Genomic DNA, 20,985 nt, shown 5'->3' on the forward strand with positions numbered 1-20,985 from the left:
TGGAAATGGGAGAAACAGAATTTTACCATCAGAGTGAAAAGCCTGGTTTGATATCTGGCTTTAGATTCACAATTAAAGTGATAGGATCTTAGCTCTTAGGCCAGAAGATTCCTTAGAAATCATCTGGTTTGACCCCCTCATTTACAGATGAGGAAATTGAGACTCAGAGGAAGTGACATGCTGACGGTCACACGGATACCAAGAGGCAGGTCTGGAACTTTGCCTCCACATTCACTCCAAATTCATCTCTCCACTTCACCCAGAATTAAGGAAGATCAGATTGCGCTGAGATGAGCAATGTAGTTTATGATTTTAATCCATTTAAGGATCTGTGATTTGGGGGGAGGTGGGGCCTTTCTCTCTCACTTAGCTCTGTGCTCTTGGTTGCCTGAGGCTTAGAGAGATCAGGAGCCTTAAATCATGGCCACACTGCTTGTGTCTTAGGCCTCAGCCCAGGCCTTGCTGTCCCAGTCCTGCCCGTGCTCCTCCTTCTTCTACTACATGATTTATTGAGAATTTCTGAACTTCTTACATAATTCTAGAAGTAAGCATTTCCTTTGGATTTTCCTTATAAAGAAACACAATCAACAATTATTTCCCATTGGTTGGATAGGAATTTTATTTTATCTATCTACCTTCACCTTCCAAGACATAAATTTGTGTTGCAATTATTAGGGTAGATTTCATTTGTCAAATTTTATTTTATTTTTTTAATATAGAGTGAACACAGAGTTGCTTCTGGACACAAAACCTTTTTTAAATATAGAAACCTACTCCAAGGAAAGGAAGCTGTCATAGTTATGGAGCTCTCTTTTTTTTGGAATAGTTACCATCAGTGAAAAGAAGCTAACTTATCAATTGCCTTTTAGCCTTAAAACCTTTCTTAATCTCTTTTGGTATTAAGGAGCAGGCCCCGGGAATGTGGTTCCCCTTTAGGAGGGAAGATGCCTTTTCCAAATTGAATGTGCAAGGAAGGCTTTTCAGAATGGAGAACAGGATGAGATTTATAGGCAATATAAACATCAAGTTTGTAGAAACAGATAGTTTCAACATTCAGAGAGATTGGAAATTAACGTCCTTGGGGATGTAGAGTGCGACCTTTTCTCTCCCCTTTTTTTTGTGGGATCTTTTAAATCTGAGTTCCTCCCTGAAAGAGGAGGTATAAAAATCTCCATTGTGTGTTTTGGTCTGTCGTCAGTGATAAATCCTTTCCAGTCAATTCCCTGTTTAGTTGTTTGATGGTGCAGAGTTCATATTGCTTTTATTGTGTTCACTCATTCATGGGTAATGTTAGGATCGTTCTCCCCCCTTCCCCCCTGCTGTTTCGAGTTTCCTGATTCTCTCTTTCTGTCTCCACAGCAAGCCGCCAGCCATGAAGTGGGAGCTGAAGCCGTGCCCTCAGTCACAGTGAAGGTATCGAGTGAACCCTAGTGGGCCACACGCCAGACAGTAGCACACATTTCATCCTGGCATTTTCCCTGCAAGTTGTTCATGAGATGGGCAAGAAAGTCTCCAGGGGGGTTCATGTTTCAGGGACTCGTTCCTGCAGGCTGGGGGAGTAGATGGCCTTTATCTGTAGGTGACACATTTCCTGACAAGGTATATTGTGGCATAAATCTCATTTTTTGCCACCCCTTTTAGGTGGTTATGACTCTTGTTGAATTGAATCGAGTGCCAAGTGTTGACCTGGTGGCAAGCATGGGCCATCTTCACTTGGTGGGGGCCAGGTCCATAAGGTTCTGATGAAGTCTCTTCATAGCCTGTGGGGCGTCTTAGGTGTCGTTAGGGATGTGAGGAGATTGCTGCCTATTGGGGCTCCCTCCCAGAGCATCGGACGTTGTAATGAGGCACAGAATCACCCATTGGGTCAGTCCTAGAACCTTTCTGATGACCCGGACATTCCGTGGTTGTTTGAAATGAATTCCTAACCTACTTCAACAACATTTGAGATGGATTATCTTGCCTCGTCCTTCCATGAAGTTGGCTGTAAAGGGGACCACAAGAGGAAGATGGAGGTGGGCATACTGTGGGAGTCAGGCCAGCCATGTGCTGTTATGCATTCCCCCCTAAAAAGACTGTCCTCAATGCCCTCCCTCTGGCGGACTGCCTGTGTTTCCATGAGTTCAGTTAAGACGCTGTTTGCATACGCCTCCCAGCTCCGCACATCACCCTCTTGTCTCCTGACCTCTGCTCCCCGCCCCTGGCTGCCAAGACATTCCCAGTTTGGATTTCGCACACATATCTCAAACTCATACTTTCCAACATGCATCTTTCTATCACCTTCATCGAAAGGCATCTTTGTATGAGGAAAAGGTCAGCGGATGTAGATCCTGGGGATTTGAACTCAGATCTTACCTCTGCTACCCCCTACCTGTGTGACCGTGAACAAATCACTTCCCTCTTTCCACCTAAATGTTTCCTCATCTAGACAATGAGGCTGTTGGACGCAGTGGCCCCTGAAGCGCTTGCCAGCCCTGCGTCTGCGATGCTTCAGTTCGGCTTCTTCTTTCTGTTGAGGGGACAGCCATGTCGCCTCTAGTCCCGTGGTTTCCGTTCCAGGGAGCCTCCCTTGATTTTCCTCTCCCCATCGCTTGGTTGCCAGAGCTCCTTGCTGTCCCCTTACGGCTCCCCTCTGTTGCCCTTCTCCTCCATTTCGTGGCCGCGGCCCTTGTGGAGGCCCTCAGCTTCGTGGCTCTCTGTCCTCCGTGCTGGGCCGGTGGCGCTCCGCTGCTCACAAACTTGTCTCAAGTCTGCCCTTCAGAGCCCTTCCCCGTCTCACCACAGACCAGCCTCCTCTAGGTTCTGCACCCTCCATACTCTTTCCTCTGGCTCTCTGTCCTGACAGTCGCTTCGCCCTCCTCCGCAAAGCTTTTTTTCGTTCCCTCCCTGTGCCCCTCCCCCTGCCCCCCATTGCTAGTGCCTGGCCTCCTGAATTACCTTGTATTTAACTCCCTTGGATTCTGCATGTGTTCTGGAAATAGTTATCTATGCCAGAGGCAGCGTTGGGTTGTGGGTTCAAGTCCTGCCCCTGATACAGGTTGGCTGTGTGACCCTGGGCGCACTCTAGCACTACAAAGCACTACAAAGTTGTAGAGAAGGTGCCAGTCAGGAGGTGTGGAGGGGGTTTCCTCACCTGGGAACTCCCTGTACCAGTGAAATCCCAAGTCTGTACTTAGGTATGCATTCAGTGTATCCCCAGTACTTAGTCTTGTGTCTGGTGCTGAGGGGAGCTTAATAAATGCAGCTGATTGATCAGTTGCTTCCTGACCCGGAGGCCGGCTCTCTGTCCGCAGCACCCATCTGCCGCGCCTTTCAGCATGCTGGAAATCACACTCACGTGGTTTTCAGGCATCTATTTAATGGATAGCTTGGTGAGCATCGTTCTATTTAGCAGGAAACAGTCAGCATTTCCTAAATGCTGGAAACCAGAAAACAGGGAACCTTGGCAGTCCGGGCAAAGCTTGTTTGGTGCCGTCTCTGTCTCCCTCTCTGCGTGTTTGTCTGTTTGTCTGTCTTCCTCTCCCTTTGTCTTTCCTTCTCCCCCCTCTCTCTCCCTACCTCCTTTCCTCCTTCCCTCCCTCTATGCATACATATGTACATACATACACGTGTACACACATATGCACACGTAAGACTACTTGGATTATTGGTTGCTCTCCTTGGAGAGAGACGTCAGAGCATTGCCAGTTGGGTTAGTTTGCCCTGGATCCAGCTGGTGGCTACAGTTGGGCTCTTTGGCCCTATGCTGAAGGCAGCCCACATGTGTAACTACTCCCCAAGCTTCTTTTTTGGGATTCTGCCACAGGAAGCAAGGGTGGTCTCCCCAGTTTTCTCTTCCCCAACTCCCAAATCCAATCAAAAGCTCCATCCCCTTAATGCTTCTTAGTCTAGAAAAGCGTTAGTGGCAAGAAGTCAAGTCTTCACACAGTGAAAATACAGAGTTTCAGGAATGCTCTGCAGCTGGGCTTTGGAGGGCAGGCCTTGTTCGTCTTGCACACTGACTGCGAAGCGTTTTGTGTCTCAATCAATGAACATCACTCATGTGGTAGAATCCGAGGACCTGGGCCTAAGCTCCTTGGGCGTTCTTTCCTGGATGAGATCGGCCAAGTCATTCTCCATCGGTGTCCTTCTTTGTAAAATGAAGGGGTGGGGGTGGGCCGGCACCCTCTGAGTTCCGTTTCACTCCTGAGTCTGAGTAACTGTAAGTCAATACCCTTTGCCTCCTGTTCCCTCCTTAGATTTTGAAATGGTTGGAATCATCTCCTTTATGAGAAGATTCTTCCATAGTTTAGAATTGCTAAGTTGTACACTTTGGGTCTTCTTGTCAGCATTGTGCAGTGGAAAGACTTGCTCACTTGATTTGGAGTCAGAAGACATGAGTGTGAATCCTGACCCTGACATTTATGGCCTGCATGACCGTGGGCATGTCACTTCCCCCTTTGGGTCTCAGTTTCCTCATCTGTAAAAAGATGACTTTGGGCTTCTTGACCTTTAAAGTTCCTTCTAAATCGATAGTTCTGTGCCCACATGAGGCTTGTGCAAAACCTGTAGGATAATGGTGTGGGAGCCTGAGGGACTTCTTTGCTTGGCCTGATGGCTTCTCTATAGAATCCAGCCATAATTTCTCCTTATGGTCACGTATAATGACGGCAGCCAAGATGTGTAGCCATGTAAGTTTCCAGGATAGTAAATAAATCCTCTTAATTGAGGCCATTTTTTCCATCCGTTCCAAGTGAGTGAAGATGAGGCTACCTTCAGTTTGGACTCATGGTGCGTGACCATCTATCCAGGCAACCAGGAAGGACTTTTGGCGTAATGTTTATATAGCGAGAATGAAAATGCAGGATCATGTTGCCTAAGGATTATATTTCAATTTGTAAGGGAAGCTCGAAATACCATGGAAAATCCTTAAATTATCCTCCCCCACCCGCCCCTATAACTTTTCCTTCTTCTTCCCAGTTAAAGTAGAAGATTTACTTTTAAGCCAACTCCAAGGGAGTTTCTGACTCCCTTCTCTGATACTGTGGTTATGTCTTCAAATGCCCCTATTTAGGCCTAATGCATTGTTGGCACTCAGTAAATCAGAGTATTGTAGATATCCTATCAAGTGACCCATGTCAACCAAATGCCCAAGTGCAAACCCTTCTTGGATGTAATTCGGTATAGATTTGGGTGGGGAGCAGCAGTAGTAAGTTCCGTGGCTAAAGGTCCTGCTGTGTGTTTCTTGTGTTCAGCTGTTTGGTTTTATTTTTTAAAGCAGAGAAAGTATGGATGGTTTAATTTAGTTCCGGTGGTTGGCTCCGCACACAGTTGGTTCATTTTGGTGTTGCAGTTGTTTGAAAGGAGGCAGTGACCTGCCCGTATGGCTGGCAGGGCTCCCTCTGTCCATAGCCCATTGGGTTTGGCATCTGGGGTGAAGTGTTGTCTGGAATAATTCGCCGGTCCTAGCACACCAGTGCCCATGGAACTTGGGGCACTCTAAGCCACTCTCACTGGTCTTCCTGCCAATTTCCACAAGTGTTTTGTGTTGGTTTTGCCCTAATGGTTAGTGCAGATATAATATGAACACTTACCAGAGCTCCTGAGGTTTATGGAAGGAAACATAGCACTTAAAATAAATACGGGATTTTTCCACAATCTAATGGTGTGCGTAAGTGGGCTCAGACTCAAATAGGAATGGATGCCACTAATCCATATGCAAGGATTCCCATGGTCTGCCTATTGACTTAGTTTTAAAATATAATATTATCTATATTTTCTTGTATTTTTAATTATTTTGTTAAATATTTTCCAATTACATTTTAATCTGATTTGGGTCTCACTTGGGAGTGTTGCAGACCACATGTGGTCTGTGTGTTTGACACCTGTGTTGTACATCCAAATTATCCATTTATTCATCATCCCATAGACTTCTGTCTACTTAAGTACTTATGTACTTCCCCTGTTCACCCCCTCTAAAGAAGGCATGGCGGTTTGAGTTCCATGATTTTTGTTGTTGTTCTCTCATTTCAATTGTGTCTAACTCTCTGTGACCCCATTTGGGGTTTTCTTGGTGTAGGCACTAGAGTGCTTTGCTATTTTCTTCTCCAGCTCATTTGATAGATGAGGAAACGGAGGCAAATAGAGTTCAATGTCTTGTCAAGATCACACAGCTAGTAAGTGTCTGCGGCCAGATTTGAACTCAGGAAGATGAGTATATCTACTATATCTACCATATATCTATAGCTATATCTACCGCAGCACTGCCTGGCTGCCCCGATTTCCGTGAAAGAATCAGGTGAAGAGAAGTAGGATTAGGAGGGGAGCAATTCTATCTTTTGTGGAGGAGCCAGGGTTTGGCTCCTTGGCTTTTGATTTTGAGCGCGGTTTGGAATGATTAGTAGAAGAGGCAAGCAGGGAAAATGTACCCTCTTGGAAATGGGAATTAATTCAGTATGGGTACACTGAAACCCATTACAAAAGAAGGATCACACAGGGGTGGTGCAATGGATGCCATCAGACAAAGGAACGGCCAGGAGAAATAGGAGCAGCTAGACCCTGAGTGACCAGCCTGTGTGCTCTGCTGGTATCTTTGCAAGATTAGGAGATGAGAGGAAGGCCTACAGTACATTTATGGACCACTGATGGAGACACAGGGGACGCCCCATGGGCAGGTATGATTGGGTTTCAGTGTCCAGCCGTGAAGGGACTACATACATCAATGAGATCTCAGATCCATCCAGATTCGAAGTCATATGTACAAGGCACTATTTGAAGGGCTGTGGGGTTCGTAGAGATGAAGAAGCCACAATCCTGGCCTCAGGAAGCTTCTAATTGGCCAGGAAAATGAGACAAGACAGAAGTAAGTGTAATTCTAGGCAGAAGTTTTGGTGTACTAGTGAGCTGGGTTTTGGCAGTGGGGCTGAAACAGAAGGGAGAAGTGAGGCGTTATAAAGGTAGAATGGAGAGGCGGATGATGAAGTAGAAAGGAGATGATGTAAACAGTGATGATAACACTAGTAGAGATTGGGAAGTCGGGGGAGTATTTGTTCTTGAAAACGATGAGGAGTTCAAGGTTCCTGAGTGGTGGGTGATACTTAGAAATGCCCCCCAGTCAGTAGGATCAGCAGGTGGCAGTGATTTGTGACACTTGTGTGTCACAGATGCTTGGAAGGAACTTCATAACCTCAGCAGTGTCCCTGATGGCTGTTCCCCGCTGCTGTAGGTGTTTCTAGCCATTGGCAGCGGGCCATGCCTTTTTCCCATGTTTCTCTCTTACCTCCTCGTGATTGGTCGGTGCTAGTTTCTCCTCCCAGTGGTGCTTAGAGATGGGGTAGCAGTGGACATGCCAGACGTTGCCTGCTCTGGCCTGGAGTCCAGGCCCTGAGGGAAGATCTGAAAAGCTCATCGCTAGGTTTGCTACCAAGTGGTGATTCCTTCTGCAGGTCCACAGACTTGCAAAGACCATCTACTAAGATCTGAAAGGTTGTGGTTTGTGTCTGTGCAGGGAGAACCACCGGGGCCAACCTTGGGTCTTTGAGGTTTTCATCTGAACTAGCCCAGAAGCAATGTCATTTTTGGTAAATACTTTATCTTCAACTTGCTTTTAGGTCATGATACGGAGCCGGCTAGCATTGCAGAAAACCAAGCTGTCCATTTATGTCGAGTCCCCGTTAGCAGCCACCCGTGATCACTTCATCTTTGATTTCTTAGGTGAGTTCCCACGTCTGTGTCTCGTCTGCCCGGGAAGCTTGTGAGCTCTTGACGTCACGCCGGATTTTGTAGTTTGCTGCCTGCAGAGCCCTGAATGCAGTGCTCAGAGCTCAGAGGATGATGGGCTGTGGGGCCAGCATTGAGCTGAGCAGGAACCCTCGGCATCGTGTCTGACCAGCGGTCATCTGGGCTCCCTCGGACACCGTCAGTGAGCAGGAACGTTTCCCTAGGCATTCGGTTCCTTGGTCAGATTGTTAGGAAGCGTTTGCTCCCGTTCTCCTTATCTGTCCCTTGTTCTTTCTGTCCCAAAGCCAAGCTAAACAAATGTGATCCTTCTTCCATACGATGACCCTCCACACATGTGAGGATGGCTGTTACGGTCCTGTCCATTCTATCCCTAGGCGCATCTAGGTGGCAGAGTGGGTGGAATGCTGGGCTTGGAGTCAGGAAGACCCAAATTCAAATCTGGCCCAGGCAAGCCCCTTAGCCTCTGGCTGGCTCAGTTTCCTCACCTGTAAATCGGAGATAATGGTAGCTCCCACCTTCCAGGGTTGTCGTGAAGATCAAATGAGACGATGTAAAAGCATGTAGCACGGTACCTGGCACATAATAGGCATCATGTAAATACTTCTTCCATTCCTTCCCCCTTCCCTCAAGTCTTTTATCTTCAAGCTAAACATTCCCAATGCTTTTATCTGAGTCCCATGAGGCCCAGTTTCATATCCTACCCCCTTCCCAGGTCATCGTCCTTGGGGGCCCTCGCTTCTGTTTGCCAGCGTCCTGCAGAACTGAAAGAAAAGCTCCGTCGTGGAGAACACAGGGCTGGTTCCTCCTTTATTCTGAACGTTAAACCTTTATTAATGCAGCCCAATTAGTTTAACATATGCGTCCATCCGTCTTCGCTGCCTGGACGACCTCACCGATCTGTATGGCGCTCACAGCTCCGCCAGCCCTCGTGCGCTTTTCACCCGGCCTCACGTCTCATCACGTCTCTCCCCACACTCTACTCGTACAGCTGATTTTAAAAATCCAGAATGTAGGGTTTTATGTCTCTCTTATTAAGTTCTATCTCGTTAGACTTGGTCCATCATTGCAATCAAACTTTGTCATTTGAAATGTAGGCTGTCTGTCCCAGTTCCATTTAGTCGCAGGCTGGTCAAGCCTTCATCGAGGACGTTGACTATGGCACTGACCCGATGCTCTTTGGCCGATGGCAGAGCCTTGTGATGTTCTGATAGAGGCTTCCCTCCGTGAGGATAAGTACTCTGGAGCTCCTTCTAACTTGTGTGTGGCAGAGCCTGGTCCGGGGCCTGCTGGGCAGCCATTAGTTGTGTGCCCCGAAGTCAGTATCCTGCTCTCAAATGGGAGCAGTTGTGCATCAGGCACATTGTAGGGTGGTTGTCTTGGGGATCAGCCTCGGCGCCTTGTGGGTCTTTGGTCTGAAGATGTGCTCACTCGTCCTCCCTGATACCTTGGTGTTAAGTGGGATTCGGGAGTACCTGTTACCCATGGTGGTCTGTGGAGGTCAGTGCCAGAATCACCAAATCCCTTCTGGGGCCCTCTGGTAGAGCTCCTACCTGAAGAGACTCTCCCCGACTAAGCTTCTCTTGACCCCCTCCAGCGGGCGCCCACGGCCGCCCCAGGAGCTTCCCTTGCTGTGCTGGGAGGGTTCCAGTTGTGCCTTAAGTCACGCCTCCACAACTTCTCTCCTGTGCTTCTCATTCAGAGGTCAGAATGAGAAGTTGAGTCAGCTTTGCCCGTGACAGTCTTTGAAGTATTTGTTAGTAGCTCCCACGCGCTTTCTGTTTTCTCTTCTCCAGACTAGTTGTCCCCAGTTCCTTCACCCCATCTTTGTGGGCATAAACTGGAGGCCCTTCACCATGTCTGCCGCCGTTCTGTGTGCCTCCTCGATGCTAATAATCAATCCACAAGCATTCATTAAGCGCCAGCTGTGTGTCGGGCACTGGGGACACACGTGCAAACAAGGAAGCCATCCCTACCCTTCCAGCGTGTCTGCTGTTGTCACTTCCACTCTTGGAATGGGAACTGGAGATGGTGCTTCTGGTGGGGCCTGACCAGAACAGAATTCAGGGGGCTAGAGGCTGCCTCCGCTCACTGCCTCCACTCACTGCCTCCACTTGCTTTCCTTTTACTCCCAAGTCCTGGAGTTCTGGCTTCTGCCTCAACACTCACCTGAACTGTCCTTGCCAGAGGGCCTCGTGCATTCTTCATGGCCAACTTGGATGACTGTTTTTCCCTCAGTCTTCATCCTTCTTGACCCATGACAGCATCTGACACTGTTGACCACTCTCTCCTCCCAGAGGGTCTCTTGGTTCGAAGGCCTCTCCCGTGCTAAATCTTCAGCCGTATTCTGCCCCCTGGCTGTGAGGGGGCTTCAGATGCCCTCCTATCTTCTGTTCCCACATCCTTTCTGGCGGTCTTGGCAGCTCCCAGAAGCTTAATTCTCATCTCCTTTAGTCAACTCCCAGATCTCTTCATTTCGCCCTGCCCTTGTCTTTGGAGCTGCAGCTCAGCATCACCAATTGCCTGTTGGATTTTTTGGACTGGATGTCTGATAGGCGCCTCACAGTCATCAGGTCCACATCAGATCTCATGTTCCCCCCAAAACTCACCATTCTTCCAAGCTTCCTTCTTTGGGATGGGTACCATTGTCCTTCCAGTCACCCAGGCGTGCAACCTGTGTGTCATCTTGGAGCCCTCGTTTCCTCTCATGCCACACATCCAGTCAATTGCCATTCATTAGTATTTCTGTCTCTACAGCAAACCTCACTCAGGTCCATCTCCATCTCTCCACTTGCATGTCTACTGCCTAAGGCCCTCGTTGCTTCTGAAGTATAGCAGTGGCACCTCACTGGTCTCCTTGCCTCAAGCTGTACCCTCCTGCCTCCTGTCAGATGGACAGTCCTCCATTATCATCACTATCATTACAATTGACGTCTCCTGCTTTGTGAGACCTTTATTTCCCAAAACATCCTTCTCTTTCCCTCATAAAAAAAATTAAAAAAAAAGGAAAAGCCGGCTCAACACAAATAACCCAGGCATCAGCCAGGCCCCGCGGAGTGTGCACTGTCCCACGCCCATCTGGAGTTGTCTCTGTATGCAAGGAGAGATGGAGGCACATGCTCGTCCCTTTGCAGAAGAAACACGGCTTGTTGCTGGTTGGCTCCAAGTCCTCGTTACGGTTTTGATTGTTTCTCTTCTCTCCTTTCATTTCGTTGTAATCATGCTGCCTGTTGTTTTCTTGGTTCTGCTTCTTTGCTCTTGTGTCATTTCACTTAAGTCTTCTCCTGCTTCTCTGTGTTTTTTTTTTTAATATATATATATATTCATTGTTTCTTTTTTTTCCTTCTCTTTGTTGGTTTATTTATATTGGATTTCATAAACAGAGGATTCTGGGATCACAACATCTTAAGGGCAAAATATCCATACTCTTCTTCATTGGGGCTATTTTGGATAATGTTATTTTGGGTTTTTTCCTTCTTTCAAAATAAAACTTTTAGCATTTTTCCAAAATAAAATGGCATTGCTACAACTTTACAGTTATCTTCCCCACCCCCAGTAGAACATTCCATCATAATAATTAAGTATAGTTAGCACAGCCAACCAATATTTTTGCTAATTAGATGATAATCATTATCATGTGTATAGTATTTTAAGGTTTACAAAGTATTTTACATATATTATCTTGTTCTTACAATAACCCTGCTACTATTATTCCCATTTTTTCTTTCTTTTCTTTTCTTTTCTTTTAAATTTTTAACATGTATTTTTAAAACTTTGGGTTCCAAATTTTCTCCCTTCCTCCTTCCCCACCCACCCTCATTGAAAAGGCAAGCCTCTTGATACAGGTTATAGATGTGTAGTCATCAAAACACCTCCACAGTAGTCATGTTGTGAAAAACTAAGTATATTTCCCTTCATCCTATCCTACCCCCCTTTATTCTATTCTCTCTTTTGACCCTGTCCCTCCTCAGAAGTGTTTGCTTTTGATTATCCCCTCCCCTAATCTGCCCTCTCCTCTATCAACCCCCTGCTCTCTTGTCCCCTTCCCCCCTTATTTTCCTGTAGGGTAAGATAGATTTCCATACCCCATTGTGTATGTTATTCCCTCCTTAAGCCAAATCCTATGAGAATAAGATTCACTCATTCCCTTTCACCTTCCCCATTTGCCCTCCACTGTAAAAGCCTTTTCTTGTCTGTTTCATGTGAGATATTTTACCCCATTCTACTTCTCCCTTTCTCCTCCCAGTATAATCCTCTCACCCCTTAATTTTATTTTCCAGATATCACCCCTTCATCTTCAACTCACCCTGTGCCCTCTATCTATCTATCTGTCTATCTATCTATCTGTCTATCTATCTGTACATACATATGATTTTTTCCCTCCCACTACCCTAATTCTGACAAAGGACTCATGAGTTACAAACATTATCTTTCCCTGCAGGAATGTAAACAGTTCAACCTTAATAAGTGTCTTATGATTTCTCTTTTCTGTTTACTTCTTCCATGTTTCACTTGAGTCTTGTATTTGAAGGTCAAATTTTCTATTCAGTTCTGGTCTTTTCCTCAGGAATGCTTGAAAGTCCCCTATTTCATTGAATGACCATTTTTTACCCTGAAGGATTACACTCAGTTTTGCTGGGTAGGTGATTCTTGGTTGTAGTCCTATCTCCTTTGCCCTCTGGAATATCACACTTCATGCCCTGTGGTCCCTTGATGTAGAAGCTGCTAAATCTTGTGTTATCCTGATTGTGTTTCCACAATACTTGAATTGTTTCTTTCTGGCTGCCTGCAATATTTTCTCTTTGACCTAGGAATTCTGGAATTTGGCTACAGTATTCCTAGGAGTTTTCCTTTGGGGATCTCTTTCAGGAGGAGATTGGTGGATCTTTCCCTTTCTATTTTGCCCTCTGGTTCTAAAATATCAGGGCAGTTTTCCTTGAAAGATGATGTCTAGACTCTTTTTTTGATCATGGCTTTCAGATAGTCCAATAATTTTTAAGTTCTTTCTCCTGGATCAATTTTTCAGTTCAGTTGTTTTTCCAGTGTGCTATTTCACATTCTCTTCTATTTTTTCATTCTTTTGGATTAGTGTTACAGTGCCTTCATTTCTCAAATTGTCTCTAGCTTCCAATTGCACCATTCTAATTTTTAAGGAAGTATTTTCTTCAGTAATCTTTTGGACTTCCTTTTCCATTTGGCCAATTTTGCTTTTTAGGGCATTCTTCTCCCCATTGGCTTTTTGGACCTCTTTTGCCATTTGGGTTAGGCTATTTTTTAAGGTGTTATTTTCTTCAGTATTTTTTGGGGTCTCCTTTAGCATCACTCTCAGTTTTTCCTCTACTTCTCTTACTTGCTTCTCAACATCCTTTTTGAGCTCTTCCATTACCTAGGACCAATTAATATTTTTCTTGGAGGCTTTGGATGTAGGAGCTTTGGCTTCATTGTCTTCTTCTGGTTGTGTGTTTTGATCTTCTTTGTCACCAAAGTAAGATAGTATAGTATGACTCTTTTTGTGCTGCTTGCTCATGATCCCAACCAATTACTTGCGTTATAAACCCTTCGTTAAGGTAGGGGTCTGCTTCCAGTGTGGAGAATGTACTGTCCCAAGCTTCAGGGGTTTTGTGCAGCTGTTTTCAGAGATACTTCTAGGGACCTGTAAATTTTCAGTTCTTCCAAAGTGCTATGATCAAGGGAGAGGTGTTCACTCCTTTCCTGGCCTAGGCTCTGGTCTCTTGAGTCACCACAAGCACTCTTTTCTGTCTTGGAACTGTGAGGAGGGTTTCCTCTCCACAGCTGCTACTCCACCATGCCAGCACTCCTCCTCACCCCAGGACCGCCCCCCAGAACTGTGACCCAGATCCAAGCACAGGCAAAGCAAGAGAATCCTGCACCAGCAGAGAGATCCCCACAGTCCCCCTCTGATCAGCCACTCGATTCCCCCTCAGTCTGTGTGCCGGAAGCTCAGGAGGCAGCTGCCGCCCCAAGGAATGGGTCTGGGATCCTGCCCTCCTCTCTCACCACCACAGAAACAGACTGTTCCCACTGACCTTCTAAGTTGTCTTTGGCGTTCGTGGGTTCAGAAGTCTGGAAACCGCCACAGCTGCCCGCGATTCAGTCCTCTGAGGCCTGCTCCAGGTTCGCTGCAGCCTGCACACCCATGCTGCTCTGCACTCCTATCCCCTCCCAGCGCGATATACCTTTCTGATCAACCATCTAGGTTGTCTTGGGCTGGAAATTTGTTTCACTCTGTCTTTTTGTAGGTTCTGCTGCTTTAGAATTTGTTTAGAGCCATTTTTTATAGGTATTTGGAGGGCTTTGGGAGAGAGCTCAAGACAGTCACTGCTTTCGCTCTGCCATCTTGGCTCTGCCCCCTCATTGTTTCTTGCAGCCTGATTTTATTTCACTATATTCAATTATCATAATTTGCTTCTCCCAGTCAGTAGGTCCAAAACGATATCCCTAAAACATTAGTCTGAGCCCATCACTGCCCTGCTCAGAAAGCTCCCATGGGCCCTTGGTACCTCCAGGATGACATTCGAACTCTGCACTGTTCTGCCCTCACGTCCTGGCATTGGTGTACTGTTCCAACCTTGTTGTCAATCAGCCCATTTTACATACGCTTTGGTCCGGTCAGAGAGGTTTGTGCCGTCTCCTTTCTTGATGCCGTTCCACTGGCCAGAAATGCCCTCTCTCCCTGCATCCGTTGCTAGAAATCCGTTGTTTCCCTGAGCTCAGCTCCGACACCACCTTCTGCATGAATCCTGTTCTAATCTCAGCCTCCCTCACCCTGTCCTCCCCTTACAGCTGCCTCTGTGTCTCCCATCAATTCCCTTGTATTTATTTTGTAGATCCTCATTTTATCTATATCTGTATGAGTACATGTTGTCTTCCCTTAAGGAATGAGGGCAGTGCCCTTGATTTAGGAGAGGGAAGAAACACCGGAAAACTCTAAGGCCGGACCACCATCCACTCTGCTACCCTGCCTCTCCCAGAGTGGGGTTGTGGATTAAGAGGGTGGTATTGGTGTGAATGGGATGTGCCCTTTTCTGGGCCACCCAAACACAGCCACTTTTTTTTGGTAAAGTTTCCTCCAAGGATAATTGACTTGGAGAAGGGGTCTTGGAGGCCATTGAGTCCAAACCATCATTTTACAGATGAGGCAACCGAGGCACAGGAAGTTTGAGGAACTTTGTCCAGGGGGACTCATCTGACATTTTGCTTTTTAATTCAGGGCATAGTTAAAGTATACGAAAACCACAAAGGACTTTGAGGTAGAACTTTAGTAATCATGAGTGAAGCCAGTTACATGGCACCAGGAGATGATGGATGTTTCTGAGCATTGACGATAATCTACGTGGGAAAACCTTTGTACCCTGTGAAGTAAGACAGGCGCAATTCCAGAACCGGCCCGTGGCTTGGCCTGTTATCCACAGAGGGGACGTTGCCCTACAGAGCCCGAGTGGGTATTTTCCCTGAGGCAGACCTACTTGGCCAGATCCCTGCCTTGCAGTGAGGAGTGGATAGTGAGGCCTTGAACGTAGCTGTCAGAGTTTGGGGTCAGGAGCTAAATTCGTCACTGTAGATGTTTGTTGGGCTTTCCTGAAGGTCAAATGACTGATTTCTGCTCTTGACAAGGAATTAGTGTCTTGAACGTGCTTTTCAGTCATCTTGCCATCTCCGTGGACATTTGCCCTTTTGATGTGTCTGCTAGTTTCCTACTGGCTTTTGGTTACCCTGGGACAGACATATTTAAAAGGAGCATCTAACTTTTGGACTCTGTTGTACCTTTCAGACAATAGTGTATTGTAATTTCCTGTCTTTCCCACATTTTAGAAGGGCATCTAGAGAGTTTGAGGAGAAAAAAGCCTGTTAGAATTCTCTTAATTTTAAATATTGGAAAATGTGTTGACTCCATCCAAAGGCCTCATTTCTTTTCTTTTCATTTCTTTTTTTCCTTTTTCTTTCTGTTGCTGCAGAGCCAGAGATTCTGAAAACCATCAGCTTGTCTGTGTTTCTGAAAGGAAATTACCTGCCTTCAGAACTGGAAGGCACCGCCATGGCCTCGTATAGCATGCCCACAGGTAAGCTGGGATGTCCCAAAGAGACTACAAAGTCTCATTTAGCTTTTGAATGAATCGTAGGAGGGATTAAAATGCTGCACAGGAACGCATTAGGGAACCACTTTATATCTATCCTTTCTATACGTGTAAATGGAATTGGGCGCTGAGGCTGCCTGATGTCGTGGCTTCTGATCGTGGTTGTCATTTCTATTTTTTTCTCTGCACTGTTACCTGATCTTCACGATAGCTCTGTGATGTGGGTAAGGCCAATATTAATACCCCCATCTTAACGATGAGGAGTCTTAGCAGTGACAAATGATATGATTTGTCCGAGCTACTGAGTTAATATTGTAGGTGGGATTTGATCCCAGGTCTCTTTAGCACTCTCTGTTTCCTCCAGCTTCTCTGTAGCACACAGCTCCCACCAACTCCAGGTCCCCCACATACACATCCCTGTACACGAGTGAGGGCAGTAATGCATCTGTTAACACGAAGCTGCCAGAGCTAATGTTTACATTTTAAAACAAAGATTGCTTCAGGGGAGAAAAGACTCCTCTGAAATAGTAAATGTCTTAATTATGACTGTAAAATGAATGTAATGCTGACAAGTAGCCACAAGGGGGCATTAGAAGACATGAGCCCATGGCGAGATGCTGGGGCCTGCACTGGATTTCCTGTTGCCTGCCTCAAAGTTGGCTGCTTTTTATGTGCCCCGTAACTGTTTCTGGAGCCCCACTACCACTACTGTCAGACCCCCAGCACGTGGACCTGTGAGCACCCTGGAACTGGGAATAGATAACTGTCCTTTATATCTCACCACTGGAATGGCCTCTTCCAACTTTGTGCTCATAATTTAATTGTGTTTTTGTAAACTTCAGACCCTTCCAGAGTAAACTTTCACCGATTTTGCATTAGTAGAGTGTGATTTAATGAGATTTTACAGATGTAGTCAACTCTGTTACTTAAGGATGAATTATTTGCTCTATGTAATATAGCAAGTATTCTCCATCTTACTGTCCTACTCTCTTTTTCACTTATAATTAGCACTTTCATAAAGAAAATCAGCAATGGAGAGAGATTGGAACTCTGTTTACTTGGGATCATTCATTAACTAAATAAAATAGTAGGGTAGGGCTGAAACTAATTGCTGATGTGAGAGACCTGGGTTATTTGTCGATTTCTTCTGCATGAGTATTTGAGAACCAGAGTGGTGCCTTGTGAATGGTGTAGTGTCTGTGGGATAGTCTGAGTTTAGCTTGTTTTTCTAAACTGATAAATACTAGATTTGTTTTGTACCTTTACACAAGATAATTTAATTTACTGTCTTGTGTTTCCTTTTCCCCCACCCACTTTTCCCCACCTTCTGCCTCTGATTATAGACCTCAACCCAGATGGTAAGTGAAAGGAAACTTTTAAAAAAGTGAATATCACAATTGACACTTAGTTGGGCAGCAGATGTAGTCCTGTGCTGTCAGTACACGTGTAAGCACTATAGCTTGTACCTTTCTGGTTCTTGAGGATACTACTTTGCCTAGGTTCTTCTGGGAACAAGATGACAGACTGTGGGAAAGAATGGGGCCAGAAATTTGAGAAGAGAATCATCTTAGAAAAAAATAAAGAAATAACCCAATTACTCCTTTCTGAAAAAAGAAAAACAAAAATTTTGAAAATTGTAAAAATTTATCTCTGCCGATTGTTTGCCTGGATCATTGTTGACTTTGCTGTATTTGGGAAAATAGTCATTGGAAACTGAATCCTCAGGCATTTCCTGTACACATGGTTGCCGTAATCTTGCCTTTCATAGACACAGGCTTACTGCCCGCCTGTGTCCTCTGGGCCTGGTTCGTCCTCTGGGCTCGGTTCCTCCCCTGCCATCCCCTGAATTGGCCACAGAAGCTCCCACTGGAGGCCATGCCATCCCGGATCCTCTAGAACAGGGGTGGGGAAGCTGCAACCTCAAGGCCACATGTGGCTTTGAGGCCTCAGGTTCCCCACCCCTGCTCTGGAGTTTGGGAGGTCTTTCTGAAATTTAGACTCATTGACTTTTAACATTTGGATTTAAAAGACACATTTCTCAGTGTCAGGTAGCATTTATAAACAGAAGCATTCTGAACTTCATTGTCACAAAATGGGTGCTGAATGTTGCTTAGGTATTTTTTCTTTTAAAGTTTTTTTTTTTTTTTTTAGTAATTTAAAGTATTCCTAAAGGATGCATTTTTACTCACTGTGTAGATTCAGCTCTGCTAGTATGTGGGATTAAAGTGCTAAGCAGTCATGAATTAGAAAATTGTAGCACCCAGGAAATGCCCTTTTGTGCATGTCAGTGGAATTGTACACTGAGGCTGCATGCCTTTCTGCACTCTGATTGTGGGATAAGATCGAAAACAGCCTGCATTTACATGAAGAACAGCATGGATTCGCTGTTTTAACACCCCAAATGCAAAACGAAGTACAACTATCTTCTTCTGTCCTTCTCACCAGGTAGTTTAGAAACATAATTAAATTTTGGGAAATAAAGTTTGAATGCTCAGACCAACCCAGACAACAAGCAGTGAGACATTGCTTATTCACATATTGCACACACACAGGGTTTTGTATTTCAGAGACTGAACCCTTTCGGAGGCCCGAGCTGGTCAGCCTGTGGTAGAGCCCAGTAATCCTGCTTTGACAGGGGGAAGGAGAGAATGTAACGGAGGCTTTACGTTGTCCCGTAAGAGTTATTTGCCATTCTCGGGGCATTAAAGTTACATGACGTGGACAGTGTAGAACATGACTGTGGAGGAAGTACAGTGACCTGTGAGAAAATACAGAGGTGCAGAGGTTCTGCCTTCCCGGAGGTGCCACTGGGGCTTTGGTGCCTTTTGTTTTCAGTCCAGAATTCCTCCACCTGGCCCCTCCAACCGGCATTCGGAGGTAGGGAGATCATGGATGTATGAACATATACCAATATCTACATACACATGTTCAGATCTCTGTGTATGATACACAATGCCCATATAAAATACCGTGAAGTATCTGTCAATAGATGCATTACATACATTTATATACACATACACATGTATGTGGAGATAGGGAGACATCGATATCTGAACAGCAGAGAGTTACACACATCTCTCAGTTAAGTTATATGGCCGCATCACCCATGCACATCCCTACCTTCAAACATGTATGTATGTAGGTGTGTATATATACATACGAATATATATAAATGCATAGAATTGACATGTAATATATACATGTATACAATTTCATGTTTTAATGTGCAATGTTAATATATTAATATGCTTGATTATAGTTTCTTATAGGACTCCAAGGTATTTCAAATGCTAGTTCCAAATCCCTTATAAAGACTTCATATGTTGTATATAATATATACATATATATGTATATGTCTCTTTCTCTCTTTTTCTCTTTCACTTTCTCTCTCCCTTTTTCTCTCTGTCTTTCTCTATTCCTCCCTCTGTTTCTCTCTCTCTCCCCCCTCCTCTTTCCCTCTCTTTCTCTGTGTCTCTTCTCTCTCTTCCTCTCTTCCTCTCTCTCTCTCTCTCATTCTTTCTTTTTCTCTCTCTCTCTTCCTCTCCTCTCTCTCTCTTTCTCTTTCTCTCCCTCATTCTCTCTCTCTCTCCCTCTCCTCTCTGTCTCTTTCTCTCTCTCTCATTCTTTCTCTTTCTCTTTCTCTCTCTCTTTCTCTCCTCTCTCTTTCTCTTTCTCATTCTCTCTCTCTCTCTTTCTCCTCTCTCTGTCTCTTTCTTTCTCTCTCTTTCTCTCTTTCCCTATTCTCACTTGCAGTTATATATATTTTTCAGCAGTTTTTGGATCTGTTTCCTATTTGACAGTGATATTGGGCTTGAGGAAGTGACAGATATAATTAATATTTTGCTTCAGGAAAAAACATCCTGTCTGAAGATAATTTGGATGTTCATTTTCCCACGGTGTTAAATAAGTGGGTGATGATTACAAGCTATGCTTCTCTCTCCATGATTGGAAGGAAACTGTTGGGGTAGTTGTGATGATGTCGGGGGAGAGGTTCAGTGCTAAGCACAATGAAGTTTTTGGGAAAAAGTCCCTAGCTGAGAAAATGAATTGACCCCATTTTTTTTCCTCAGGGCTGCTTTAAGAAAGTTGGCCACCCCGGTTCTTTTTTTTTTTTTTTTTTTTTTTTTCATTTAAATCACGTATCAGTAGGGAGAAGAAACACTTAATTCAGGAAAACAAATACCAGCCTGGCTGTTTCCATTAAAGGGAAAGCCACCATGATAGGTGCTTCCGAAAGGTTCGGTTGCATTAGATTTGCCTTATGTTTGGCTGCTTCTATTGAGTAGGACCAAAGTCTCCAGGTTCTAGGTTCTGTTAGAAGACAGAAAAGAGTCTGAATGTTGACAGCAAGCTGTAGTATTAACATTTCAGTTTTCTCAAGAAAATGAATTTTTGTGAGGTGTAGAAGCTGACAGAGATTGTACTCAAAGGGATTTAGATCTAGCATTAGAGTAGTTTGGAGTCCTGTAAGGTGCCATAATCAACCATTCAGTAATCTTCCAGTATTAATTAAGCACCTACTATGTATGTGCCAGGCCCTTTGCTCACAGCTTTGACTACAAAGACAAAATGAACCAGTCCCTTCCCTCCTGGGGCTTCCACTCCATCGGGCCATGCTGCTCTCTGAAATGTTCTCTGGAAGCTTCGTGCGGCCAAAATTGGCTGATTTTTATGCTGGCATAATTAAAAAACAAACCAACTCATACACATAACCACTTAATTAACTATTAGCCTTATCATTTAAAAGGGTAATATTTTAGAACAGTTTTTCAAATAGGCTGGTGATCTGAGAGTAGGAAGAAATTTTGGGGGAATCCTGCACTTCCTGAATAATTAAAAAGCTTTGATCTGATGAAATTTGCTCCTTGAGAACGGGGACTGTGTCTCTTTTGTGTGCTACCCCTGGAGCTTAGAATTGAAGTTTAATAAATGGCTGATGACTGATTAATCAGTTACCCTCATGAGTGAGATCATTGAATCATTGGATCATAGATTTAGAACTGAAAGAGACCTCAGAGGCCAACGCCTTCATTTTTACAAAGCAGGGAACAAAGACTGAGCAAGGGCAGTGACTTGCCCAGGGTCACACAGCCGGTGTTAGAGGCAGGTTGGGAGCCAGGGTCTTCCTAGCTCTAAGTTCAGCACTTGAACTACAGGATCATCTAGGATATCA

The 20,985-nt window shown here is 45.1% G+C and overlaps 1 protein-coding gene across 5 annotated transcripts in view; it reads left to right on the top strand.

Annotated features, from left to right (window-relative positions):
- Window positions 1–20,985, top strand: part of BBS9 (Bardet-Biedl syndrome 9) — a 364,177-nt gene that overhangs the window by 137,076 nt on the left and 206,116 nt on the right. For all 5 annotated transcript variants that reach the window (XM_027863821.1, XM_027863820.1, XM_027863818.1 and 2 more), the window contains 3 exons: window positions 1,360–1,413; window positions 7,590–7,692; window positions 15,693–15,797. In XM_027863821.1, coding sequence (XP_027719622.1) covers window positions 1,360–1,413; window positions 7,590–7,692; window positions 15,693–15,797 — 262 coding nt within the window. The remainder of the gene's footprint in view (window positions 1–1,359; window positions 1,414–7,589; window positions 7,693–15,692; window positions 15,798–20,985) is intronic.

This window comes from Vombatus ursinus, unplaced genomic scaffold, assembly GCF_900497805.2.
Source record: "Vombatus ursinus unplaced genomic scaffold, bare-nosed wombat genome assembly UNPS02014773.1, whole genome shotgun sequence".
NCBI lineage: Eukaryota > Metazoa > Chordata > Mammalia > Diprotodontia > Vombatidae > Vombatus > Vombatus ursinus.